This window comes from Monodon monoceros, unplaced genomic scaffold, assembly GCF_005190385.1.
Source record: "Monodon monoceros isolate NGI ecotype Baffin Bay Population unplaced genomic scaffold, NGI_Narwhal_1 Super_Scaffold_16, whole genome shotgun sequence".
Classification (NCBI taxonomy): Eukaryota; Metazoa; Chordata; class Mammalia; order Artiodactyla; family Monodontidae; genus Monodon; species Monodon monoceros.
Genome location: NW_021703772.1, coordinates 3,007,967 through 3,035,026, shown reverse-complemented (window position 1 = coordinate 3,035,026; position 27,060 = coordinate 3,007,967). Strand labels below are relative to the sequence as shown.

The 27,060-nt window shown below is 50.7% G+C and overlaps 1 protein-coding gene across 1 annotated transcript in view; it reads left to right on the top strand.

Annotated features, from left to right (window-relative positions):
- UBE2F (ubiquitin conjugating enzyme E2 F (putative)) overlaps positions 1-15,436 on the top strand; it is a 52,329-nt gene extending 36,893 nt beyond the window's left edge. The window contains exons 6-10 of the mRNA XM_029224650.1: positions 3,680-3,750; positions 7,445-7,502; positions 9,023-9,055; positions 11,298-11,360; positions 14,689-15,436. Of these exons, the coding sequence (XP_029080483.1) occupies positions 3,680-3,750; positions 7,445-7,502; positions 9,023-9,055; positions 11,298-11,360; positions 14,689-14,739 (276 nt within the window). The 3' untranslated portion in view covers positions 14,740-15,436. The remainder of the gene's footprint in view (positions 1-3,679; positions 3,751-7,444; positions 7,503-9,022; positions 9,056-11,297; positions 11,361-14,688) is intronic.
- The last annotated feature ends 11,624 nt before the right edge of the window (positions 15,437-27,060 follow it).

Below are 27,060 nucleotides of genomic sequence, written 5' to 3'. Positions count from 1 at the left end.
AGTCTCTGGACACAGAAACAGTGACGAACCAATGTGATGGGGATGCCCGGAGGAGGCCTGAGTGCAGATGGCAGCTTGGCTGTGATGTCCCAGGCCTCACGATGCTCCCATGGCATTTTGCTGTGAGTGGTCAGAGGAAACCGTGTGCTGAAGCAGGAGAAAGGAATGCAGCTTTTCTCTCCCCCTGGAAGTGAGGTTATGTGATGCAACCAAATCGAGTAATGTGACCGTGACCAGCCCTGAAAGCGGTCAGGAAGGGCTGCCCTGCCACGTTTCCAGAAGGAGGAGAACCGGAGGTACCACAAGTAACACTTGAATACCCAGTCACCCCTCTTCTTTTTATGTAATTTATTATACTCTGTGGAAAATTGAGAAAATACCACTCTGCAAAAGTAGAATATCAATCACCTGTTATGTCTCCACCCGGAGACGATCACCGTCAGCGTTTTGATGTATGTTACGCACAACGCACAGTCACACGTACGAGTGGGGTCACGCTCCACGTAGCTTGGTGACTGGGTTTTTTTTTAACATTATAGTATAGGACAATATGTCATCATATCGTGAGAACGTATGTTATCGTGTCACTTAATATATAATTACATCATCATTAGTAAGAACACTTAATTGTATGATGTATCATGGTTTTCAACTAATCCTTTATAGTTGATCACTGGCTGACCAATATTTTGATTATATGAACCAGACTTTATGTAAGGGGCAAAATAGTAAATATTTTAGGCCTTGTGGACCGTATATGGTCTCTGTCGTATGTTCTTTCTTTGAAACAACCTTTTAAAACTGTAAAGGCCATGCTTAGATTATAGACGACGTGAAAACAGGCCTGGCCTTATTTGGTCCATGGGCTGTAGTTTACTGAGCCCTGGAATAAGCAGTGCTGTGATACATGCCCTAGACAGCAGCCTGTGCGTGCCTGCCGCTGTCTTTGGATAAATTCTTAGAAGTGGAGTTACAGGTACTGAGTAACTGACGCTCACTTTAAGGCTTTTTATCAGTACTATGCAGTTACCCTCCAGAGAGCTTTTCCAGTTGACATCCCCACCATCAGTGTTTGAAAATTCCCTTTTTCCTAAACCCTTACCAACATGGGATATTTTCATTATTTTTTTTCTTTTTGCTCTTTTGGGAGGAAATAAGTGGTATCTAAATGTCATTTGAATTTTCATTTCTTAAATAAGTAGGATGCTAAACTTTTTTCCTACTTATTAGCTCTTTATGTCTTTTATGAGCTGTTGTTATGTGCTTAGCCCTTTTTTTCCTTTGAGGTATTTTTTTTTTATTATAAGAGCTCTTATATAGAAATTATATGAAACTTTTTCTTAGTTTACTTAGCTCTGCTATAAACATTTTCCTGTTTTTCATTTTTTCTGTTGTTCTATAAAAGTTTGTGTTTTTTTTTTTCACCACTGTGGTCAAATCTACTTTTCCTTCTTGAATTTTTCATGTTGTGAAATGCTTAAAACAGGCCTTCAGACCCCAAGATAACTCATCCACGTTTTCTTCTAGTCCTCTTAGAGTTCTGTGTCGTTTCTGTGGAATAAAGCTCTAAGTGAATATCTGACTGTACTTTTCCGGATGGTTAGCCAGTTGTCCACTGAAGAATCCCTGCTTCCCCATTGATTTGCACTGCAGTCTTTGTCATATACCAAACCCTTAGCTGTGTGATGGGATGGCTGGTCATGCCACCACTGAGGTAGAAGGTGGAGCTGGTATTTCTTGGTCTTGCTTTGGGGGCGGTAAGGGTCTACAAGAATGGTTCAGTTTAGAAAGTGTGTGTCAGAATCCAGGACCACAGTTCTGGTGCAGAGGTTTGCTCTCTTTGTGGGCGACCGTTGTTACGAGGGCCATTGGCCCGGGGGGCGGCTGCACCAACATCTAACTGTGGACGGCGTGAAGGGACAAGGAGGAGAGGGGCAAGTGCAGTCGGGCCCTTGGAGCCGCGTGGACACTCGGCGGGGTGACTGTGTGTTGGGGCCTCAGAGGAGGGAGGGGGTGAGCCTTCAGTCCCTTCAGATCCTGAGTTGGTGATGCGCTCTACCCAGGAGGTTACCTGCGTTCGGTGTTCATTAGAGAGATTTACCAATATGTACAGCGCCAGTGACGCTGACCTTCCCTCTTCAGCCTGAAGGCCCTGCTGAAAGTGCAGGCTGCGCTAGCATTCCTTCTGTCGAATGCACTCCTGTTTACTTGCAGGAGAGCAGGTGAGCGCATTCAGTAGGTCTCAGCTCACTCTGAGCCTGAGCTCTGTAATCCTCAGACACCTGCATCTGCATGGGTGGATAATCATTTTGGGGAGTCTGGGTGACATGACATACTTGACATTCTGATGTCATGGTGTTTTGAAATCAGGAAGAAAACTTAGGAGGGTGCTGAAAAATATGTTTGTTTTATACAAATCAGAAGCTGAAACTATTAGAGTACTAGAAATAGTACAGGAGAAGATCTGGATGGTGAAAGATTTTCCAGATTGGTATCAAAGATAAAAATTTGATGACGAAGGTTTCGTATCTGTGAGATGACTGTCAAGCTCCTCAAAGCAAGGCCACCTCGCGGTGGAACTGGGCCTGGGGAAGAGGCGCACCCGCTGCAGGCGGGTGGGCTCGCGGCCTCTCTGGAGGCGAGGGCACTTGGCGCTGAGCGCGCAGCCTGCTCTCTGGCAGCCCCTCCCCTTCCTGGCCTTCATCCTGGGGAAATATCTCATGGATGCGCACGAAGACAGCGTTGATCCAGCAGGTTTGTAGTGGAAGTGGGAAGCAACCTAAACGTCCAATAATAGGGAACTGGCTTGTTAAATACTAGTGTTTGTACCGTGGAATGCACAGAAGCCCAAAGTCATCTGAAATGGTGACAAAAATAAACGTGGAAAAGAAATATATAGAACGTTTCCCTACTTCTGTAAAGAAAAATCAATGTGCGTCACACGCACCTGTGTGTCGCCTAGAACAGAGGCTCCAAAATGTGCATCAGGTGTTACTAGAGATTATTTCTGGGGAGAGTTTTATATTCTCTATATCTGTAGATGTGCAGATAGCTTTCCTTTTTGTTGTTTTCTTAGGCGAGTATGGATTGCTTTTAAAACAGAGTAATAGTAAAAGAACAGTTTTATGTAAACATGCTTCACCCTGAGTACTGCTGATGTGCCTCATTCCCATGTACTTGTGTTCGTTCTCTCCTCCTTTAAGTATAAAGTGGGCTAGGACTTGCACCTAGAAGAAAGTAAATGACAACAACGCCTTCAGAGACACCCACAGAGGGGGCCAGCGCTGCCGTGAGGGGCAGTATTTCAGCCGTAGCTCAGCTACGTAGCGTCAAGGAGGCCGCGGGCTCCCGTAGGCAGTGGGGCGTGGAGGGTGCAGAGCTCCTCCCCGGAGGGCACCGTGGCTCCTCCGGCACAGCCTAGGCCCAGGCAGGGTCAGAGGATGCAGAAGCCCAGCCACCGGCACCAGCCGCCGGCAGCCCCGGGGCCTGTAGAGGGGTCCTGTTAGGGGTGCAGGCAGCCTTTACCCGTGAGAGTGGCACAGTGCATGCAGTGTGCAAACACTGCTGCGGGGGTGACGGAGCCGGTGCCTGCTGAGCCATGTGAGTGGTGAGACAAGGCCCTGGGCGGGGTACGTGGAAGGCTCTGGAGAGCCTGTGATCTCTTCCTTCTGTGTTGCAGCCTCCTAAAGTGAGATGCCTGACCAGGATCTGGCACCCCAATATCACAGAGACAGGCGAGATATGTCTCAGGTGAGTTTATCTGCGTTCCTGTCTTCCGTGTTGTGAGCACCGTGTGTGAGTGATGGGCTTTCTACACGGTGTCTCCCCCGAGAGGAGATCTTGAGGCTGGGCCAATGTTAGGGAGGCTTCTGGCTGCACTCTGCGGTCCACCCAGGTGCCCCCCTCAAGGGCCCTTACCCTTTTCCCTCCATCTGGCTGATTTTAGCTAAGAGGGGAGAATATGAGTAATGGAATCCAGGGTGGGGGATGTGGATGGGAGGCTTCAGAAGACCCAAGCACTTGTATTTAAATGTCCTCTTTCCCAAATCGTCTTGATGCGCATAGGAGCACTTTCGTAGCAGGATAAGCTTTCCCAGTCGTGCCTGGGTCCCCACCTTCCGATGGCAGATGGTCGGGGTCAGTGACTTCCTGCCACCTAAGCTTGCTGGCCACTAACGTAGAGAACTGGAGGAGTTGCGTAGAGTGTTGGTTGTTGTCGTTTTTAAGTAAATTTAGCTTGTGGGCTTTATTTTTCTGCGTCTTGCGCTTTCTCTGGTAGGGCAGTGAGGTTAACTTGTAGGGGCTCTGGTGCTGGACCTCCGGACCAAGCCCCAGCCCCACCACTGCCAGCTTAGGGACTGCGGGAACCTGGAGAGCAGGCAGACAGGGTTTCTCCGGTGTGTCCTTTGCTTTCTTACTGTGAGCTAGTCCCTCCTCAGACCCTGCCTCTGTATCCTGTCCTTTTACTCTCTTCTCCCCACACGTGCACTGTGACCGCTCCTCCCTGCGAGGACAACCATTAGGATTCATCTCCCCATTTTATTTTGTATGTGGAGCCCCCTTTTCTTTCATATCAGCTTCATTTTTTAACAGCTAGTTAACGGGAATTCCCTGGTGGTCCAGTGGTTAGGTCTCCATGCTCTCACTGCCAAGGACCCAGGTTCAGTCCCTGGTTGGGGAACCACGATCCCGCCGAAAAAAAAAAAAAAAGATAGTTAAAAATACACTTTATAAGTCAGTCATCCTCCCTTTTAAGTATCTGTCCTTTAAGTATTGAAACTTTAAAAATCTATGATCTTCAGGTCCAGATTGTAAGTGGTTTCTGGTCCGGCCTTGTCTCCCCAGGCTTTTCACCTGTGCCCACTCTCCTGGGGGCTCCCCACACTCCACTTCCTGTCACGTCCCCTTCTCCGGTCAGAATTAGGTCCAGAGAGGGCATTTCTCTACTCACTTTTGCAGTCTTCTGAGAAATCAGATTATTGGCAAAGTATAATAGGAATTAATGTAAATTTGGTTAAATTTGTAGTTAAATTTGTAGCCTGCTACAAAAGACAGAAACTTTAAAGGAAAATCATTGATAGGTTTAGCCACATTAAAATTAAAAATACAAAAGCACAAAATTGAAAGAGAAAAGATCAGCAAGATTACATCCTTTGTATGTAAACAGTCCTTTCAATCAATATGAAAACGATGGGACATATCCACCGGAAAAATGAGCATTGCCTACAAGTAGGTGATTCATAGAAGGAGAAACACAGCGGGTGGTGAGCGTCTGCTTGATGCTCAGTCTCCTTGGTGATCAGAGGACACGTGGAAGCAAGGGGACGCCGCTCACCACTTCTCAGACTGGCAGATACAAAAGCAAAGTGTGTGTGAGAACAGGCTCCCTCGTTGCACTGGAGAGTGCATGTACCTGTACACCTTTCGTTGGTCCTTCAGCCATAAGGCCTACATTTAACTTGTATATACCCTCGGACCTGTCAGCTGCACCTCTGGGAATTTAACTGAGGGAAGTAATGTGCCAGGTTTATGTACAAAGACTACCTCTTTGTGAAAAACTAGACAGTGTCCAGCGATGGTTTTGGACACAGCCGACTCATGGCATCTCCTGAATAAAGGAAATGACGTGCCTGGCGCTCCATGGGGCCTGGTCTAGTCACAGGGGTGCTTTTTGCTTCTCTTAGTGAGACTTGCCCTGCTCCCACCAAGGGCCCACACCCTGCTCTTGGCTCAGGGCCAGCAGTGCTATGTCTGTGGGATTGGAGGGACCAGGGCCATGAACCCGGCGGTTGCACTTCAGATTTTTGTTTTCCTAGAACCTGAGTTTCCAGTGTAGTCCCTGGGGCATCCTCTGTCCCGTTGCCTGTACCCTCTCTGATGGCCACATGGCTGTCACCTGAGCTCCCTCGGGACTGCCATCTGCTCAGGCTGGGCCTGAACCTCCGTGGTGTCACCCTGCCCAGATCTGTGGCCCCCAGACATGGGCACACCTGGCCTCCAGGGGCAGAGTCCTGCTCTGTCTGTGCTTGTTGACAGGGAAGCTCAGAGGGTGCTGACTGGTCGCCCAGTCTGCCCGCCTGCCTTCCATCAGCTAATGTTGGTTGAGCCCAGACACAGTGGGGAGCAGTTTGCGATCTCTGCTTTATGGGGTCTGCCAGCTGGTGGGGAGACAGGCACTAGACAAGTAAACAAGGGTATAGCTAAAATTGCAATAAGGTCTATAAATGAAAAGGATAAGCTAGATCAGAAATAATTCTTTCCCCTGTCTTAGTAAAGAAGTCTCTCGTTGGATCATATAAACCACCAGGATTGGGCAGTTGGTTCCCCGAAAGTTATTCAAAAGTTGTAGAGATTTTATCTCAACAACTCACTGATACCTCTGCAGGGTGGAAAGACGTGCCCCGGGTAGATGGGATTAGGGTGCATGATGGGAGTTTTCTTTTTGGTGCTCGAAGTAAGCTGTAGGTTAGTTTTATTTATTCTAACTGATCTTCATGGGCAATTAAGATTGTGGCATTGATTCAAATTCTGCATATTTGTTTTCTCCTGATCGTCATTGATTTTTGTGAATTTGAACGTGTTCTGATTCAAAAATTTTCTTAACAGTAACAAGTATGACCTGGAAAGCCTCACACTGACGTGTGAGCTTAGGAGCTGTTAGGTTCAGGTGAAAGCAACAGTGTGATAATTCAACAATGCTAAGCTCCTTTTTTCACCAGAAGGAAACTAGGCAGTAAGGGGTAATTTTTCAAAGTATGGAATGGTTATTTATATGAGAGTATATGCTGTGCGTTTGCAGTTGATAGAACAGTCATGAAAATGACTCTTAGGTCAGCTCACATCACGTACCCCTGGAGCCCACGTGACCTTCCCTGTGCGTGGTCCTCCCACCCACGGGTGAGCACCTTCCAGAATTTTGTGTTAGTCTGCTTTTATTTTTTAAACAGCTATTAAAATCATGTGCTAGGTGCTCACGTGGGTGTGAGTCTACAGCTCCATTTGGGGGCGCGTGCCCTGGGGCGGGTGCTGCCCTGCGCCTTGGTTTCTCCTCTGTAGCATGGGACCCCTCCCTCTTTGGTCTTGGGGCACTGGGTGAGTGTTGGGTCCTGCTGACACACAAACAGGAAGCTCCGCTGTCATTGTTGTCACCGTCCTTTTCCGAATGTTAAATTGACAGATGCGCTCTGTATGTTCTGATTTAAGCATGCTTTTCCCCTGCTGAGTGTACAGTACATAAAAATAACACTCGCGATTAGACTGGAGGACCCATACAGGCGTGAGGCAGAGAAGGCCTTCTGCAGCGACACAGGAAACTGTGGAGCCACAGAGGAGAGACGGACTGCATGAGACGTGCACCTCCGTTCCGACAGAAATCACGCTGAGCAGCTCGCGGGACTGGAGCCTGCTCCCTGCTTACCGCTGTGCCTTTCTGTGTCTGTTTCAGTTTACTCAGAGAACATTCGATTGACGGCACCGGCTGGGCCCCCACGAGGACACTGAAGGTAGAGTGTCCTTTGCCCACACCTACCCGGATGCCCCTCCATCGGCAGCCAGCCTCCTGTAAGGACAGCGATGTCCACGCTGTCCCATCTGCATGGGTGGACGGGCCCACGCTGCCCACCCGCCACCGCCCGCCTGGGGCTGCTGGCCAGGCGCTGGCCCTGCTCAGCTCCTCTGCCCCCACTTCTCTTCGGTTGGGGGTGGGGATTAGGGTGTCGGGTCATCTCCTCCCCTCTGCCCTTTACCGTTTACGGTTTGTGCTTCGGCGGTTTACCGTTTCTACCCTCGTCTTGCTATTCGCCCCAGTCTTTGATAGTTGTCTCCCCCTTTAAGCAGTGGAGACTCGCCAGGCGTGGGTAGAGACGGAGGAAGGAAAGGCTGGATGTTCTGTGTCTGCTCTGAGTTACACTGGACAGAGGAGGGGTGGCAGGGTGCAGCCAGGCGTGCTGCACGGGGGCCCCTCTGCTGGGGCAGGGGGTGGAAAGGGGAGCCACAGGGACTAAATAAGTGGCCCCAGTTGCTTCTCCAACATGGCTTGAGTGGGTTTCAGGGGTGCGTGTCGTGGGTACCCACGTGAGGCCGCCGGCTGTGCTTCGCCTCAGGGCTTTTCCGTGGTGCTGTCCGTAGGCGCCTGCGGTTTCTTCCCATGCCTGACCTTTTATCAGAAGGAGTCAGGACTTTTGGCCAGTGTTCACCTAGTAGTAAGCAGCTACCTGACTTTTGCCACCTTCTTTGACTGAGTAGTGAACTGGTCCCACACGGTTGTAGCCTCTGCCTGTCTGCTGAGGGATCGATCCTGCCCAGGAGAGTGATCGCCTGGGACTGGGTTTAGGGGCAGCCGTGTTCCCAGCCTGCACTTCAGCACAAAGGCGTGGTCTTCTGAGCCAGTCACCGTCTTCCCTGGTGACCGTCCTGCTGCTCTGACACTGATGGTCCCACCTTTCAACTTGAAAGGGCCGTGGGCCTCCAGTCAGCCTGTTTGTGAAGCTCTGAGAGCCGTGTGGCATATCACACGTGCCGTCTCCCTGCCTCTGTCTCTCGTAACGTTTTTCCACACATGTCCACTTTGGCTCAGTCAGGCATGGATTATAAACGCTGTCCCACCTAAAACCACTCGTAGGTCTCAGTCTGTGCCAAGTGCACAGAAAGCGAGCGATGGCTGGTAACAGAGCTGCTGTGCTGGGTGCTGTCCCCCAGGTTGCAAGGGGGAGCCTGAGATTAACTTTCTAGGCCCTACCTTTTTTTTTGCGGTACGCGGGCCTCTCACCGTTGTGGCCTCTCCCGTTGCGGAGCACAGGATCCGCGGCATGTGGGATCTTCCCAGACCGGGGCACGAACCCGCGTCCCCTGCATCGGCAGGCGGACTCTCAACCGCTGCGCCACCAGGGAAGCCCTAGGCCCTACCTTTTAAAATAACTCCTGCAGAAAACTAACCTCCTCCACGATATGCTGACTTAACTGGTTCATCTCTTAGAGACCATCCCCACCTGAAACTTGTTTTTGTCTTTCTTTCTCATTTCAGGATGTTGTTTGGGGATTGAACTCTTTGTTTACTGTAAGTATGTTGACCAGAACCCCAAGTTTTTCTTGATTCCTCTGCCTCCTGGTTTTAAAGATCGCATCAAGGATAACATGAGGGGATCAAAACCAGCGGTGTGGGCGCACTAAAGCCCCCTTTTCTTTGGCACTTTTGTGAATCAGAGGAGCAGTGAGACAAGAACTGAGGGGGCTTTGGAGCGACACTCTGGGAGGTCCTGGGGCCGGGAGGGGCGGGAGCAGAGCGTCCCCACTTCCGCCCTGCTGTCGTGGCCGCCTCGCTCCCGGGGACCGGCGTGGGCCAGCTCCGCTCGCTGTGGTCTCCTCCACGCAGGCCCCTCTGGGAGCGCCTGGCCCACCTCACACCGTCCGCTCTCACCGGCAGCCAGTCCACAGCTTCCTTCGCTCCCAGGGGCCCGGTTTGGGAGAAGGAGTGTGTAGTCACCAACCTTTAGGCTTTTCACAAACCCAGGACCTTAGAATTATTCTCTTAATCAGAGAAGTTTGCTGTCCTCAGAGAACAGCACCTCTCAGGCAGGGGCTGGAGGGCGGGAAGAGGCATAGGAGAAGGGGAAAGGGGGAAAGCTGGTATTTGGAGTTTTATATAGTATTATTTGTTCCTTTGAGTTTTAGCTTTTTGATCATAAAGAAGCTTTGAAGGAAATAAGCTTCAGGGATCTGTCTGGGCAAAAAAAAAAAAAAAAAAATCTCTGCTACTTTTGGTAAAACCTAAGTCCCCCCATGAAAACGAGCCCATCCTGGACAGCCCCCAGGACAGCGGGACTGCTCCCTCAGCCTGCCGTCCTCAGCCAGTGAAAGACAGCAGAGCAGAGCCCAGAGGAGACCCCTAAGTGCCTGCCCCTCCTGCCTTCTCGGCTGATGTCACCGGGTGGTCCGGTAACACCTCCTGATTTCGGGACCTGCCGTAATCTCCAGGAGAAGGCAATACCCAAGGGGTACCGGGCCATCTGGACAGGTTTCTGCTGGTCTCAGCTGTTTTGTTGTGATTGTTTTTGGCTTTTCCATTGAAGTGAATGAAGTTTTACTTCTGGAGATGCAGAGGCTGGAGCGTGATTTAAAACCTGCCTGGCAGTTGTGCTGCTTCTCTTTTGAAGGACATCTGGTGGGTCCCCATCTCTCCAAGCACTCCAAACCTTCCAAATTCTAAAGAGCCCGTTCAACTTGCTAATGAAGTCTATAACGGTTATTCCAACTCACATATTCATTTTAGGTAAAATACATGGTAAAGAAGATGAAGAATTCTGTATGTCTGGTGTAAGTCTTTATATGCACCAGGATTCTCATATAATATGTGCTTTATATTTTTGCCTATTTCTGGGACTTGGAACTAATTTCCCAGCTGTTAATGATCATAGAGATTTATAATTTTTCCTGGCTGTATTTGTGACATATTGGTCACACCCATATTTATTTCCAAATCAGGAATACAATCCCCAGATTAAACATTTCTCCTCAGGAGAAATAACAGTTGTCTTTACAATGATCCATCAGTGGCTTTGGAAAGCAGTGACTCAACATAGCAAATGTTTCTACCCTGACCTTTAAGAAGAGGAATAGGTAGTATAAAGGAAAGACAGGGTCTTCGATCTAAAATCCGTCATTATTCTTGGGGGTGGGGCGGGGGGGGAGTAGCATTCCAGGGCTCTTCTAAGGTGGAAAGGGTCTGGTGCTGGTTCCCTGGGGCCAGGGAGTCCTGGCCACAATGGCACCATCCTACGTTGTTAGGTCGGGTTGCAGACTTCCTTCCTACTGGATTGTGAGTGCCGTGCTTGTGGAGGTGAGTTAAAGGTGAAGGGAGAATCTAGGCAAAGTCAGAATAGAAACATAGAAGACAGAGTTGTTAATCACAAAATAAAGGAGAAAATGAATTTTTAAGGAAAAATTCATAGGATTTTTTATTTAGGAATGCTCATAATAAGAGTGGTTTGTCATTCCCCAAGTATCAAAACTAGCATTAGAAATTAGTGTGATCGCTCTTTCCTCACCAAACGTCGGATAATCGTGAGTAAACACATCCCTGCCTTCTTTCAGTGGACCGTTAATCACCGTTCTGAAAAAAGTGTCTCACGTTCAGTGCTCCTACATCAACAGGAACTTCAGTTCTCGGGAGTTTTTTCAGCTCCAGGTCGTTCGGTCATTGGCTGATTAGGTGTCTGTTGCCTGCTTCATAAAATGAAGACTTGCAACAGCAGAAAAACAGGTTCTTTCCGTTGTTTACTTTGAGTTTCTCTCTTTTTAAGGATCTTTTGAATTTTGATGACCCACTGAATATTGAAGCTGCAGAACACCATTTGCGGGACAAGGTAAGCTAGTAACAGGAATATTCTAGGTTGATGTATTTGGTGAAAAGATAATTACTGCCCCTTGATTAAGTAAGTATGAAACTGAGAATGGTGACTAGAATTAAATCCCATTGAATTAAATGGGACTAGAATTTAAAGCAATGTATGAATGATGTATTATAATAAATGTGAGTGGTCTCAGAAAAGTGTTTGACCCGAGGTCAGACAGAGGTGTTTTTAGGTGTGGTTTCCTGGTAGAGTTCAGTATGAGTGATCTACAACAGGCGGCCGTCGCTTTACCGCATGATGGCGTAGGAGCACAGAAGGGAGACCGAACCAAGGGTGCTACCGACCCCCACCCCCGACCCCCACCCCCCCACCCCCCACCCCCGCCACCTCTGCCGCCACCCAGCGGGCTGACTGCCCTCCACACCTTCCCAGAGTGCAGGCGCACGCGAGCCCACAGCGATGGGGTCGTGTTTGTTTTGTTGTCGTCGTTCGTGTATTTTCGCTTTTTCCCTCCATGTCGGTGCATAAACTATCACTTGTTCATTTTAGGAGCTGTTGAATAATATCCCGTGGTGTGGCTCTACCGTACTTTTCTCAACCATTCTCTTATGGCTGGGCACTCAGGTTTTTCCACGGGATTATTTTCCAGCCACAGACAGCGCTGCAGTAAATGCCCTTCGTACACACATCCTTACAGTGTGCGGGCACAAGGCACAGGGTCTGGGGCAGGAGCCCGGGAGGCGGCCGAGCGTGGCCGAGGTGAGGCTGCTGGAGGTTGTTCGGAGCTGGTCGGGCCTAAGCAGACAGCTCTGCGGCGCTGACTCCGTTTAGTCACAGGACCTCACGTTTCGTTTTCTGAGCCACGTTCCCTGTGAATCCTTGCCCTGCCCAGGAGTCAGCCACCTAACGCTGTTGGATCGGCTGACGCGGCTCTGAACGTAGGACGTTCTAAAGGCCATCAAGTTGGTTCTAAATACCGTGCTTAATGTTGAGGTCAGCTGCTTCTGTACATGTAAGACCTACTGTGTGCCAGAGCACACGGGCGTTTTAAATGTGCCACGTGTGGTGTTCACCACAGCCTGCCTTAGCAGGGCCCCGAAGGGCAGGCAGGAGGGCCCCCCGGCACGTGTCCCGGCATGCGGGGAGCAGAGGGCCAGGCGGTGGCCCCGGAGGGTCAGCGGGTGCCTCTGGTCGGGCGGGCAGAGGAGGCCACGGCCTGCTCAGCAGGACGGGAGGCGGCCGAGGTCTTCAGTCTCTCCTCGCAGGCCCTTGGCAGTCAGCCATCTGCACCCTCGGGGCGGCCCTGGCGGGGAGGAGCCTTTGTTTGTCCGCCATGCTGACAAGCCTTGCAGGCGGGCCCCCAGGAGGCTCTGTTCAAGTTCTAACTCCACCTGTCATTGTCATTGTGCCCAACAAGGATGTCCCCACTCAGCACTAACTGTTGTAGCCCCTGTGGACTAAACCTTGTCGGGGAGGGAACACCCTTATAGAGCCAGGAGGAGAAAAAACATGTTACGATTGTTTACTTTTTATTGTCCTCGGAAGGGTGCTTCCTGCTCTTTGTATGAAATAGGAAGAGACTTGCAGCTCACAGGCCGACTTCATTTTATTGTGCTTCGCAGATATGGGTGTTGCTGCTTTATGTCGGGTTCTCAGGGAAAGCCTTTCTGGTAAGATGTGAGTAGAGGCCGGTTGTGAACCAAGTGGACCTCAGGCGGGAGCGTTCCAGAGGCCTCAGCAGCAGCGCAAAGGCCCTGAGGCAGGACTGCGCTCCTGGTGTTCAGGGATGCTTCAGAGGCCCCGTGTGACTGGGGCAGGGCAGCAGGAGGGCAGTGGTGACGTGGTATAGCAGCAGCCCTGCGTGGCCCTCCAGGTGCCAGGCAGTGTCATACCTGCTCCCAGACACACTTGTTTCCCTGACAACCCACGAGGGAGGGACTCTTGCCCCTGATTTGCTGCTGAGGGAGCAGGGCCACCAGGAAGTGAAAGACTTGCCGGGAAGGGGCGGAGCCCAAGATTTGAACCCAGGCGGTTTGGCCCCAGGGTTCATGGTCTTCTCACTGACGAGAGCAAAGGGGATTAAGGCTGAGCTGAGGCACCGGTGGTCCTGGGTCAGTCGTTGAGGGGTTGCGGGTGTCTGTGGGATCGTCACTCCACATCCCGGGAGCTTTGGCCGCAGCTGCCTGGGAGCCGATGGTATGTCGGCAGCTGGGTACCGTGGAGGTGACCTTGTGAGAGTTTCGCTGAAGACAGCCAGGGCTTCTGTGCAGCCCGTGTTGGCTGCGGGCAGACAGCTGTGAGGGAGCCTCTGAGCACAGTCCTGGGCCGCCTGGTGGCGACCACAGGGGTCCCCTTCTCCCCTTTCCTTGAACCCGCCCCACCCTGAAAGAATGACTGCAGCGTGGCCGAGGAGAGCAGGCCCGTTCCGCCCGCGCCTCCCAGGGTGGCCCCTGCAGCAGGCAGGGCCCGGGGCTGTGCCTCTTGCTGGATGGGACTGAAGCCTGGGACCCTGTGTGCAGCTGTGGGTGGGGGTGAGAGGGTTGAGAGCCCGCCTTCAGGTCACAGCCTGTCCCGCCACCAAATGTGGGCGGGTGTTCTGAGGTGGACAGGCTCCAAGTCACTCGTGGCTCAGACAGTCCCAGGGGCCCTTCCCAGTCCTGTAAGGCCAGGGAATTTTGCTCCTGACCTTAGAGAGAAAAGACCTGGGGACACACTTGGGGTGTTGGCTCAGATCTGAGGTGGCTTTCCCACTTGCGCTAGCCTGGGAGATACCTGCATCCATACAGCGTTTTCACCCCTGAGGGATCAGCCCAGGCCCCCAGGTGGCCTCTGCTTGATGCCCAAGGAGGGCCCTCTGTAGCAAGCCCACCTCTCCTCTCTGGCAGGGTGGTCACCCTGATGGTGTGCTGCACTTGGGCCATAGGTAGCAGGGTCCTGGGGAGACAGATCAGGACACAAGGGTCTTCCTGAGAGCCGCAGCCAAGGCTCATGCCCACTTGTGGTCCAGAGTCCCGGCCGGACCCGCATCGTGACCTTGACCACACTGGTGGATCTCACTCTCCCTGTCCGCACAACGAAGGGTCTTCGGTTCCCATCCGCCCAGAGCTTGTTTGTGTCCCCTCCCGGCACCCAGAGTGACAGGGAGGTGGCACTCAGCCCCGTGGGTCTCTTGAGTCTCCTGCCACCTTGGCGACTGGAGGATTGGAGGCCGGACCCTGCACGCCCTCCCAAGAGCTGGCGGGGGCCCTTGGCTCGGGGGCACGCAGCTTGTCCCTGAAGTGTCGCCCTGCGCTGGCTCACCCCCCCTTCCTCCCCTCTGCCCGATCCCTCTGCCCCACAGGAGGACTTCCGGAATAAAGTTGAAGACTACATTAAGCGCTACGCCAGATGACAGGAGGAGAGAGGGCTGCGGGGCCGTGGACTGCGCGCCACCAGCTTGTCTCCAGCTGAAACGAGAAGGGAGTCTCCTCCCGTCCCTGGCTCCCCTCAGTCCTGCTGGGCCGCCTCAGTCCCGCGACCATGCCGTCCCGAGGAAGCACCTCTTCACGACCACCCATTGTAGACAGAGTTCCGCATAAATACAGCCAGAAAATGTGCTTCGGGTCCTAGAGTTGTCTGCTTACCTTAACATGTTTACTTTTTTGAAACTGTACTGTATAGGCTGTTAATGAGATTCTCGAGAAGTTGTGATGAACTCAGCATTGAGGCTAGAGCTTGCTTCTCCCCTTTCCCCAGTCAGTCCCTGCCCAGGCGATGCTAATGATGTGCTCAGTGTAGCTCGCAGACGGCGGTCAGAACCCGCTACAAACCGTGATCGGATGCGAATTCCCTTCGCTCCTTCCACGAATGTTGGCCCTGCCCAGGTGTCGTGAAGCTTCCCAGAATGCGTATGGTCGTTCACTGTAGATCTCTTACTGAAATGCGTATTTTATTTAATGTAAGTATATTTTGGAACAGATTTGTAATTTGTACAATTTAATGCTTTAATTATTTTTTTCTATTCTCATTTAGTTTGTATTTTCATTGTATAGAGCAGACAGAAAGATGTTGGGTCAAGCAACTATTGAAGAGAAATACAAAGAAAATATAAAAGACACAGTATTCGTTCTGTCCAAAGGCAACGAGAATTTGGCTTGTGAAAATCAGCTCCTGTTTTCAGGTCCAGATGGGGCAAAGAAGTTTAGGGACCCTTTGAAGCTAGATCTGGATGAACTAAAAAATAATAATAATAATAGCAGGGAGCCCTTTCTCACATGCTGCCCAGAGGAAACTGGCTGGAGCACAGCCCCGCCAGGGGCTTGGTGTTTCTGCCGTGGTCATGTGTCTGTGAGCCACTGCGCAAGAGAGCCAGACCCTCGTGTTCTGGGGACAGGAGAGAGACCTCAGGAATCGGCCCAAACAATGTCTGATGCCACTGAGACCACCCCTGTGGCCTTCCGAGTTCTCTGGTTCTGGGCCCCGTCTCGGGGTTGAGTCTCCCAGGCCTTGGAGGGCCAGGAATCGGTGGCACCACTCAGCCATTCCTGGGTCAGGTCAGTGCACTTCAGAGTCAGAACACCGAGGAGAGGTGAGTGGCTTTATTACAGCGTTCGACATCTGAACCCTTGGAATCAAATGCAAAATAAATATCTGTATGGTTTTGTCTGCTGCTCACCTAACACGCTCCAGGGTACCTGACAGCCAGCCTCCTTAGGCCTCTGGATTCCCCCGTCTACCAGCTAACCGGTCTGGCTCGTTTTTCTTAATTTATAACATGATCCCAGATTATGAGATCAGTCTGTCCTGGAGATCAGCGGGGGAGGAATTCGGGCCATGCTTCCCATTTGTAACCAGCAATCATGCCCATTAGACTGGAGGGTGACCCTGGCTGACGGGCCACTCTGTCGGGTGTGCAGAGCAGGAAGGATGGGCTGGTTAAGGGCATGGTGGCGTCTCTGTGGCCCAGAGCCTGTCGGGCACAGTCACCCTGGGAGGGGCGCTCCAGTTCACATACTTCAACTCACCAACTGGCCTCAGAGCCATCCTCTGCTAGGGGGTCAGGAGGGTAGCAGCTGGCCATCCACACGCCTGATTGGTGCCCCTGTGACCCAGGGCGCGCTGCTCTCTGCCAGCTCTAGCCCGAGTCATTTCACAACCCCCAGCTCTCCCGGCGGCACCCTCCCCTGGTGGTGCGGACGGACAGAGGTGGAAGAAATGATGGCAGCGCCCGTAGTGAAATGGAAATGTGTGTGATGCAGGTGAAGACTTTGCCCTCTGGGCCAGACTGAAAGGGAGAGGATCCCTTGTTAATTCTGACCTCACACAATATAGAAAAATACTTGGCTTATCAGCGGTCAAGCAGTTCTTCAAAAATGACATTTCCACGTAACGATCATCCCTTTCTGTCCAGTGGCGATCTCAGAGGCGTTTTACCTCCCTGCCCCCTCCCATCTTGTTAAGGAGCCCACCCAGCTTGGCCCATCTCTGTGGGCCAGTGGTACTGTGCTGGGTGCTTGGCCAGCGGGGCCCGTGGCACCTTTTGGTGGCTGCGGGACATTGACCTCCAGGACTTTTGCTTTCCTGGGGTCTTTTTCCCACTCTTAGGCCAAAGTAACATTTCTGGCTGCCGTCCATGTGCCCCACCAGCCCAGAGACAGTTGATGATTTCTAATTTGCGGGGGCTGGGGTGGGATGCCGAGCCTCTGGCCAGCTAGACTAGCCCTGGGGCCGGGTGGGGTGGGGCAGGCCTGGGGCATGAAGCTGTGGCACAGCTCTGACTCTGAAGGTCAGGTGGATCCCCACGACTCTACTCTTTAAAATGGGGTATGTCAGCTGCGTGTTTTTCAGGCACACTTAGAAGGAAACAGCTCCCCGGAGTAGCCCTCTCAGAAGGAGAAGGCTCACATCTCGCCTCTCACCTTCCCTCAAACACACCACCTGCAGGCTACCTCCTCTGCAGCCTTTCTAAGGAGCTGGGCCGAGTGTAACCCGGGTGTTGAGCACTGACCTCCCGGCTTTGTGTCTCCTCTTTCCCTGCAGTCCTGGTCTTCGCGCCTCCTGTGTGTTCTTTTCAGCCACTGTGCGTTGTTGCAGAACGCTGGCCCCAGGGAGCAGTGTGTCGTGGGTTATGGGTAGCTTCACAAGACGCCCTGCTTTACCTGCCCTCACCTCCAAGCACTGAAAGCCTCAGAAGGCCTGCTTGTCTGATCGACCGACCTCAGATAAGTCGGGCCTTGCACGTGGCTGGAGAAGCCTGCAGTACAAACTTCATGTTAAAACGTTGCCCTATTCAGACCATTTGCAGTAGCTAAACTATTTTGAATGTAGTCTTTGAGAGGAACGTGTCCCTTTGTGTTTGCCGGTTTCAGTGCTCAAAAGTGTCCATGCATGTCTTCCTCTGCCCTTCGTTACCCGGGGCTTGCACACCCGTCTAGGAAGACTTCACAACTTCGGGAGGCGACAGCGCCCTTCCCCGTGGCTTGGCCACAGCCAGGCCGCTCTCAGGACACCTGGGGGCAGCGGCAGCGTGTCTTTGTCTTAGGGCAGCAGAAGCGGATTCAGCAGTCCTGCCGGATGCTGGAGCTTTAGCAAAATAACCTCGGAGGACAGACTCCCAGGCAGTGGTGATCACCACAATGTGTTACATGTCTTCAGGGGACAAATCCCACTGTTCCCTGGGTTGCTCCGTTAGCCCCGCCCTTCTTTCTTTAAAGAACTGCTGTGAAAAAAACCAAATTCCTGTTACCATTGGACTTTCTGCTGATTTGATTATCAGATCAAGCAGAATTCTCTTCATATAAAAAGCCCAGGGGCTTCCCTGGTGGCGCAGTGGCTGGGAGTCCGCCTGCCGACGCGGGGGACACGGGTTCGTGCCCTGGTCCGGGAAGATCCCACATGCCGCGGAGCGGCTGGGCCCGTGAGCCATGGCCGCTGAGCCTGCGCGTCCAGAGCCTGTGCTCCGCAACGGGAGAGGCCACAGCGGTGAGAGGCCTGGGTACCGCAAAAAAAAAAAAAAAGTCCAACAAGATGTTAGCCACCACAGGGGACACAGGTTCGAGCCCTGGTCTGGGACGATCCCACATGCTGCGGAGCAACTAAGCCCATGCGCCACAACTCCTGAGCCTGCGCTCTAGAGCCCGCAAGCCTAGAGCCCGTGTCCGCAACAAGAGAAGCCACCACAATGAGAAGCCCGCGCACAGCAACAAAGACCCAACACAGGCATAAATAAATAAATAAATAAATTATTTTTTTTTTAAAAAAGACGTTAACCACCAATGGCAGCTTTAAGGAGACCCTTTCCCAGGTGGTGCCATCTGTTCCGGGGTTGTTTCACTTCCATCCACTTAAAAATGGAAAGTCAGGTTTGTTACAAGTTCATTATTCTTCATAAAGTGTCTAGTAAGATGCTAATATATAGTTTTAGTAAAATAATGTTTTCCTTTGCCAAAGAAGAACTCGGAAAATGAGAAAACCTGTCACACCCTTCTTCCCCATGCTCCCATGGCCTGGCCTCAAGCAAATCCAGCAGGTTGGAGGGGCCATTGCAGAGGGGTTCATATCACCTGCTGAAGTTACCGCTCATGCCCTGGGGTTCCATGGGTTACCAAAATTGATTTATTGAAAGAATTGTAGTTTGAAAAAATTCTTCAAAAAACTCCGCGATAGAGGCCTTTGGGGACCTTGCATTGTTAAGAATGTCTGTTTATTCATGTCAAGCTGTATAAACTGAATTATAATCTCTTTTTAAATATCCATCTTAGGTCTCATTCACTTTCATTACCAAATGCACTGGGCCAGAGCCCTCCCGGTAAATTCACTGTTCCTTTTGGTTTGGTTTGGTTTGGTTTTTAACTTATGGCCAGTTGGAAGAAATAATCCACGTCCCAAGAGTTCCCGGCGCTGGAGGGGAGACTACGCACAGGCCCCGTGCACTGCAGTCCAGGACAAATGCTGGGCCGGGGCCGGGGGCCCGGAAAGAGGGTTAGCACTGGCTGCGCGTGGGCCGGCACCTCGCGTGGCCCCCCACAGGTTACATCCAGGGATGCTCCCCCTGCTCTGGTACCCGAGTGAGGCCTGTTGGGTCTCCTGTCCGCCTGGCAGGACTCACTCGTCTGTGTTGTATTTTTTGGTGCTGGATCCTCATTGCCTCGGTGTCAGCCCTCACCTTCCGCACGACGCATCGTTCCCAGGAGATGCGTGGTGCTTGATGGCCAAAGATTGTTCTGTCTCTTAAGCCAGTCATTACCAAACAGCTCTTTTTAAAAATTTGTTCCACCCTCAGTACCCCTGTTCACCTGCGTCCTCCCTTCCCGCAGCCAGGATGGAGGTGGGAGCCACAGCTGGGGGCAGCGCTGGGGACACAGAGCCTTGCTGCAGCCTGTTCTGAAGCGGTTTCGGCCTCAGGTTAGAGTCGGAGCAGAGAAAGCCTGTGTCCCGGGCGAGCGCTGTGACTGTGGAGCCAGTGTGGTCGCTGGTGTCTCGCCAGGCCAGTGACCGGGTGTGACACGCACCAGAGTCTCTGCAGGAGAGCAGCAGCGGAGGAAGGCCTGGCCACAGCCGGCCGAGACCAAAGCACACGTGGGGCAGCCGCCTCACGTGCTGCCAGAGGGCTTCCTACGGCAGCCCATCCTGTGCCACGTCTCCCCACACATCCAGAAGAAGCACCTGGCCTGGCACACGGAGCCCGCTGTGACTGGGCCTGGCCACGCTGCCAGCCACTGTGCCAGGGACCCTGGCCTCAGAGCAGTGCTTTCCCACCTTGTGGTGAGGCCCGCTCTCCCCAGACTCTGAGCTTCCCTCCTGGGGCTCCTTTCAGGATTCAGTTCAGGTGGTGCCCCCCGTGAAGCCTGTCTCACAGGCAGATGGGCAGTTCCTGGAGTGTCCTCATCTCGCCCAGGCTTCCAGAAGCACCAAGGAAGTGGTCCACGCTGGCTCGCATATGTATTTCTGCCTGTCCCGGGCATCGGTCAACATCTGGAGCCCACGGCCTCACCTCAGTCATCCGGCAGTAACTGAGTAGGTTCTTACAATGTGATGACTTATCGCTGAGTAGATGTAGCAGGAGCTTAAGAGCACGAGTCCGCCAGAGGCAGGCCTGCTCAGGACAGGCCCCTGCCCGGAGACGGGGCACTCCGGCAGGCCCGGGCCACACGGGCCGGCAGGCCCGGGCCACACGGGCCGGCAGACCACCTGCCCTTCAGCTGACAGATGGCATGTCTGAACTGCTTGCTTAGCTTGCGTAAACGGCTCCGCGGAAAATCCTGCAGAAAAAGAAGGAACGGTATCCAGCAGACTCAGGATAAACGTGACGCTGGGAACGAAGTGTAGGATTTAAAGAAACTTTTGCAGGGGAAAAGAAGTCCACATGTTTAGGAAAATGCAGTAAACGGCACCTTTGACCCGGAATCAAAAATTCATAAGGAGACTCCAGGCTAAGATGAAATGGCAACAGAATGAAACTATAACCATAATAATAAATGCACAGCAGTACAGGGCAGGACCGATCCTGGGAAAACAGAGCAATGACGTGGAGACAAACTTGATTAATTCTCCCAGAACGCAGACGAGGACAACAGAGACAAAAGCCGTCTGCAGACAGAGGATTACAGGACAGAGGGGACTCGTGCTTGTGGCTAAGATGGAGCAACAGGACTGGATTAATCTCCTCTGTGTACTAGGAACAGGGACAAAGGTGAACTATACATACTGTAAATTGCAATATCACGATTAGTCATTAGCGAAATGCAAATCAAGATCACTTCACACCCACAAAGATGGCTAAAATTTTTTTTAAAGTTTTTTAATTAAAATCGAAACAACCAGGCATCAAATGTTGCTGAGGATGCTGAGAAATTGGAATCCTCAGGTTAAATACAAAGCTATCATATTACCCAGCAATTCCACGCCTAATTGTATAAGCAAGAGACCTGAAAATACATCTCCACGTGAAAACCTGTACATGAATGCTCAGAGCGGCGTCCTTTATAATAGTCCAAAACTGGGGACAATCCAAATGCCCATCAAGTGATGAATGGAAAAGCGGAATGTGGTATAGCCAGGCAAAGGAATAGTAACCGTCAGCAAAAAGGAATTACATGCTACAACCTGGACTGAAACCTTGAGAACATTTTCCTGACTGAAAGAAGCTCGACACAAAAGGCCACGTGCTGTATGATTGCATTTGTACGAAGCACCCAGAAAAGGCAAATCTATAGACATAGAAAGTGGCTTGTTGATAGGGGTGTGGTGAGGAAGAGGGGGCTGAATGCTAACGAGTACAGTGTTTCTTTTTGGGGGTGATGAAAATGTTGTGGGATTAGATGGTGATAGTTGCATAACCTTGTGAATGCTAAGTTTTCCACTTTAAAAGGGTGAAATTTATGGTATGTGAATTATATCTGTTTTTAAACATTATTGAGAAATTAAGATGGAAAACTAAAAAATGTTCAGTTACCCACAGGGAGGCAAGCAAAAGGAAACAGAGTTGAGAACCAGATGAAACAGATAGAAAGCAAATCATAAAATGGTAGATTTAAGATGTATTACCATTTAATGATTATATGTAAATGGTCTAATACACCCAAAGACGAAGACTTACAGAGTGGGTTACTATAGTGTGGGGAGGTGTTACCATTGTGGAAAACTGGGTGAGGGACTCTGCATCGTTCTTACAACCTACAAGGATCTCAATAAAATTTTAAATTAAACTATATACCCAGCACCCTAGAAGGTATTGATAAAACTGACAATACCTAGTAATCAATACAAATTCTCAATGTATGCAAAGAGGCAAGAAAACAAGAGCCACGTCTAGAGGGGAAAAAAATCAGTCAGAACAGACCCAGAAATGACAAATATGTTAGAGACCAGAGCATTAAAACAGTTCCGTTAAGGTAGAGAAAAGATTGTTCGTGTTAAGTAAAGAGATGGAAAATATAAGACACAAAATAAGCCTCCTGAAGAAAAACACAAATGTGTGGTGAAAAGCACACTGGATGGATGGGTTTAACAACAGATTACATACTGATGAAGAAAAGATTCGTGAACTTGAAGATACAGCAATTATAAAAACAAAACGAAAAACGGGGTGGGATCCAGGAAGAAAACCCTCAGAACTTCAGTGAGCTGTGGGAAAACTTCATACAGCCCAACCAACTTGTAATTCGAGTTTCCCAAAGGAGCAGGGGAGAGAGAAAATTATTTGAAGATATAATTACTGACAAATTTCCAACTTGATAAACACTACAAACCCACGGATACCAGCTTCAAAGCACAATGACATGAAGAAAATTACATCAAATCACATTCTAAGTTGCTTAAAATCAGTGACAGAGCAAAAATATTAAAAGCAGTCAAGAAATAGAGACACATAATTTATAAAGGGTGATCACACATTTCTTGTTGGAAACAATGCGAGCAAGAAAACAGTGGAGAAAAATCTTTATTGAAAGAAAAAACTCAAGCTAGAATTCTATATCTAGGGACGATATCAAAGATGAAGGCTAAATAAAGATTTTTCTCATATGTACGAAAGCTGAAAGTCATACCAGCAGACTAGCACTGCTAGAAACCTTGAACAAAGTCCTCAGGCAGAAGGAAATGATACCAAGTGGAAATATGGAACCACAACAGGGTTTGTCAACCACAGCACTATTGACGTTTGGGACCAGATTTGGCCCCAAATTGGGCTATCCGGTGCCTTGTAGGCTGGTTGGCAGCATATATGGCCTCTACTCACTAGATCCCAGAAGCACCAACCCTCAGTTACAACGGCTAACATTGTCTCTACACATTGTCAAATGTCCCCTGGTGGGGACAGTTGAGAATCACTATTAGATGGGTGTTTCTTTTCTTTCATATTTTTCATCTCTTTATGCTTTTGAGCAATAATCTGAGGGAATTCCTATGCTCAGGCATTTAGGGCATTAATTCACTTTTTATGCCTATTTTATTCAGCCCATCTATTGATTTTTTAAAAATATTTATTTATGTATTTGGCTGCGTTGGGTCTTCGTTGCAGCATGTGGGATCCTCCATTGCGACGTGTGGGCTTCTGTAGTTGTGGCGTGCGGGTTTTCTCTTCTTTAGTTGTGGTGTGCAGGCTCCAGAGCGTGTGGACTCTGTGGTGTGTGGCATGCGGGCTCTCTCGTTGAGGCGTGCGGGCTCAGTAGTTGTGGCGCGTAGGCTAAGTTGCCCCACGGCACGTGGGATCTTAGTTCCCTGACCAGGGGTTGAACCCGCGTCCCCTGAATTGGAAGGTGGATTCTTTACCACTGGACTACCAGGGAAGTCCCTCTTTTGATTTTTTAAAAAACAGACTTTATTTTTCAGAGCGGTTTTAGGTTCTCAGGAAAACTGAGCAGAACAGAGTTCCCGTATAACCCTGTCCCTATATGTCTAACCTCGTCTACTACCGAGATCACACAAAGGTAACATTTGTTACAATGAATGAACCTACATGGACACATCATTGTCACCCACATGTTACATTGGGGTTCACTCTTGGTGTTGTACATGAGTTTTCACAACTGTATAATTACATCTGTCTATTATAGTATCATTCAAAATGGTTTCACTGCCCTAAAAATCCCCTGTGCTCTACCTATCCATCCTTCCCTTCCCCCCAATCCCTGGCAACTCTATTGTTTTTAAACCTCAATTATATTTTATTTATTTATTTATTTATTTAATTTATTTATTTTTGGCTGCGTTGGGTCTTCGTTGCTGCGCACGGGCCTTCTCTGGTTGCGGCGAGCGGGGGCTGCTCTTCATTGCGGTGTGCGGGCTTCTCATGGCGGTGGCTTCTCTTGTTGTGGAGCACGGGCTCTAGGTGCATGGGCTTCAGTAGTTGTGGCATGTGGGCTCAGTAGTTGTGTCTCACGGGCTCTAGAGCGCAGGCTCAGTAGTTGTGGCGCACGGGCTTAGTTGCTCCACGGCATGTGGCATCTTCCCAGACCAGGGCTCGAAACCGTGTCCCCTGCATTGGCAGGAGAATTCTTAACCACTGCACCATCAGGGAAGCCCTAAACCTCAATTATTATAGTTTCTGTCCGATATGTTTTTTTTTTCTTTTTTTTTTGCCTCACCACTCAGCATGCGGGATCTTATTTCCCCAACCAGGGGTTGAACCTGCACCCCCTGCAGTGGAAGCGCAGAGTCTTAACCACTGAGCTGCCAGGGAGGTCCCAATATGTTTTTTTTAATTGTTGTTTGTTCTTGTTTTGTGACTGCCTTTTTTAAAAAATAAGATATACCCCCTCATCTCCTTGTAGACCTTTCCTGTATTGAAGACACTCTGAGTGCTGTATGACTTTTTTCCCTTAGGTGTGAGCTGTTTGGTGCATTTACTACCTCATTTCCATGGAGACGGCATTCCTCAAATGTTTGGTCTTTATTGGGCACTGATTTCGTAATTAAGACACCCTGTTAGGGTACCTGTTGCATCTGTTTGACCAGCCCACTTGGAATCGTGGCGGCTGCTACCGCTTTTAGGAAGAGTGAAGAGGCCACGGGTCCTCTGTGTGTGGGCATCGCCAGCCACATGGGGCGCTGTCTTGTCTCTGACTTCACCACTACACTCACTATATCCACCTGGAAACACAAACCCTCTAACCGCTGCCTAACTGGTCCAAGGGGGGCTGGAGATGAATCAACCCCCTTGTCAGTGGTCCCTGGGCCCCTCCAGCTTCCACCCTTACGGCCTTCCATATAGACTTAGAGAATGAAACGTGTCCCCCACCTTTGCTCTTGCCCTCATGCCCGCTCACTGCCTCCAGGACTTCACCTCTTCTTTCTATCTTCAGCTTCCTTGTTAGCTACCTCCCGTCAGCTATAAACATGCTCAGTCTCTAAAACATTTCCCCTTCATCTTGTACCCCTTTGACCTCCTTCCTCCACCTTTTGAAGAGCTGCCTGCCTTCTCCACCCTTTCTTGTCCTGTTCTTTCCTCAGCTCTGCATCACCCCTCCCCCACCACTGCTCTACTGAAATTCCTCTCGCTGAAACCATCAGTGTCTCCCGATTGACTACTGAGTATCAGCAGACACTTCAGCTTTCCTCTCAGCTGCACTTGCACTACCTTCTGTATTTTGACACTCTTCCTTCATTCCCTTTCCTTTCCTCCTCTTTTCACTGGCCTTGAGCTTCTGTGTGTCTATTTGCTTCTTTATTATTATTATTATTATTTTAATTCGAAAGGATATTTTTTAAATTTATCTTTATTTTGGCTGCGCTGGGTCTTCGTTGCTGCACGTGGGCTTTCTCTAGTTCGGCGAGCAGGAGCTACTCTTCCTTGTGGTGCGAGGGCTTCTCATTGTGGTGGCTTCTCTTGTTGCAGAGCACAGTTCTAAGCGCCGGGCTTCAGGAGTTGTGGCTCGCGGGCTCTAGAGTGCAGGCTCAGTAGTTGTGGCGCATGGGCTTAGTTGCTCCGCGGCATGTGGGATCTTCCTGGACCAGGGCTCGAACCCGTGACCCCTGCATTGGCAAGTGGATTCTTAACCATTGGGCCACCAGGGAAGCCCTCTATTTGCTTCTTAAATGTTGGTGTGTCCTTTGCTCCTGGCCGCATTTGGCAAGAAATGAGCTCAGTTTGCAAGCAAGAATGAAAGGAAATAAGGAGTCCAGAAATGTGGAGACTTGAAGAGCTGGAAAAAAACAACTTCTTCTGGACCCCAACAGGAGATAAAATTGAGCAAGTCCACAAACATCCAATTAAAATTCAATTTCTTTTTTTTTTTTTTTTTTTTTTTGCGGTACATGGGCCTCTCACTGCTGTGGCCTCTCCCACTGCGGAGCACAGGCTCTGGACGCGCAGGCTCAGCAGCCATGGCTCACGGGCCCAGCCGCTCCGCGGCATGTGGGACCTTCCCGGTCCGGGGCATGAACCCGTAGGAACCCGTGTTCCCTGCATCGGCAGGCAGACTCCCAACCACTGTGCCACCAGGGAAGCCCCAAAATTCGATTTCTTGACAAAGCATTCCTGCATTCAAATTCTGGCTCCATTACTCCCCGCGTAAACTTGGGCAAGATGCTGACCTTTTCTGTACCTGACTTTCCTCATATATAAAGTGGGGATAAAGGCACCCACTTGATAAGGGTGTTATCAAGAGGAAACTAGTGAATACAGGAGAGGCGCTTGGAACAGTGCCTGACACATGCTCAGGGCTCAAATAAACTTACAAATTGTTATTTTGTCAAAAGGGCAAGAGACGGTGGGTGGCTTCATTAGAATTCAAGCATCTGGATCTTTGCCCTCTCTCACCGCTTTCGCAACTGACTTGTGTTATGGTTGGCAGGATACACTAGACATGTCCATTCGGCTGCCTCTCAGACAAAGCAACAGGTCGGAAACTCAGTCCATCACCTTCCCCGCCCCGGGGCTCCTTCCTGTCAGGGTAAAGGGACTAACATCCTCCTCCCTCACCCTCCCGCGTGCCCCACATTCAGCAGATCCCGTTCCCTAAATCTGTCCCGGATCCATCTTTCCTGCGTTTTGCGCCCGGGCCTGGTGTTCCTCATGTCTTGCCTAGGCTCCTGTAACAGCCTCCACTCCAGACCCCTCAGATCCACCCGCAGGAAATGAGCCCTAATTTCACCCAAAGTCACCCAAGCAGAGGGTCGGATCATGGTGGAGGCCCCCGGGAGCGGTGACGCAGGGCGTGGCCCGCCGGCCTCGGAGGACCGGGGCTCCCGCTCCAGCCGGGCGGAAGCACGCGGACCCCTCGCTCCCCGGTCG